Genomic DNA, 1,116 nt, shown 5'->3' on the forward strand with positions numbered 1-1,116 from the left:
CCCTTTTAAAAATAACATCCGCCTCACAAACAAAACTGTTGCTTGTAATTCAAGTGAAAAAGCAGTAATCACAGACATGACATCACAGGGTCATTTAATGCCCTGGCGTCAAACACTGAAGCCTTTTTCCCCCTTTTTCTTTCTGACCTGCTGGGAAGGGTTGTGCTTCCATCACTAGGTGGCGGTGTTGAATACCAAAACGTCTGCCAGAGTTTCTCAATGTAGTGGAACTGGAGGTTCATCACCACATCCAAAGTAGCCTGCAGGAGGGGAAGCAGGGGAGGGAATTGAGGGGGAGGGAACAGAGGAGGGAAAAAGAGAGGGAGGAAGAAGGGGACAAAACACACAGAGCTGAACCATGGCAACCAGACACACAACAAAGTTTCTACAGCCAGGCGGGCTGCCTCTCTCACACTGCAGGTCCTCCTGGTTAGACAATGAGCCAGCTCAAACACAGCTCCCTGCACATTAATCACCAGCAGAATCTTAAAGGCCACACTCGGGCTTCATCTGAACGGGTCGTTTAATGCTTTTTGCATTTTATTTCACATAGATTTATGCTTCCATCTGCCTACTTTTAGTGACCTGCGCTAACCCATGTGACTTCCTTTTTCCTGTTCAGAAACCCCTTTGAAAGGAGAGCATGCTGCATACAAGTGAACACTCGAGCACAAAGGAAGCAGTGGCAGGGTTCAGACCTAAAATGATTTGCCGCTTCTATAACTAGAGTCAGCACATAACCCCCCGCCCCCTCGAATCCAGCGCTGCGCAGATTTTTTGGGGCCGTTCATCAGGTCAGAGGAGGTTAGAGTCTGGACTCCACCTGAAGCAAAAGGTCAACCTGACAATCTGAAACTGTCCACGCCGAGCCTCTGCTGAACTGAAAAGTTTGATTTGCACCGTGAAATTCTCTGCTTTCTCTATCTGGCAGGACACGCACTTGCTGCTGGATCTTGTTACACAGCAGCGTAGGCTCAAATCACATGATATGTTTTTGCTTCCTCTCCAGCCATCGCCATGGCAACCGTGTTTACAGTTGCCCCCAGCAACAGGTCAAACACAGAACTCCAAAACAAAAAGGAGAATTTCCCATCCCCTCTTAAACAGGAGCTTTTT

At 48.0% G+C, this 1,116-nt stretch overlaps 1 protein-coding gene across 1 annotated transcript in view; it reads right to left on the reverse strand.

The window, feature by feature from the left end:
• rfx2 (regulatory factor X, 2 (influences HLA class II expression)) overlaps positions 1–1,116 on the reverse strand; it is a 30,278-nt gene that overhangs the window by 8,324 nt on the left and 20,838 nt on the right. The window contains exon 11 of the mRNA XM_013910853.1: positions 77–260. Coding sequence (XP_013766307.1) covers positions 77–260 — 184 coding nt within the window. The remainder of the gene's footprint in view (positions 1–76; positions 261–1,116) is intronic.

The sequence above is a fragment of the Pundamilia nyererei genome, unplaced genomic scaffold (assembly GCF_000239375.1).
Source record: "Pundamilia nyererei isolate P.nyererei 1_Seehausen unplaced genomic scaffold, PunNye1.0 scaffold00050, whole genome shotgun sequence".
Classification (NCBI taxonomy): Eukaryota; Metazoa; Chordata; class Actinopteri; order Cichliformes; family Cichlidae; genus Pundamilia; species Pundamilia nyererei.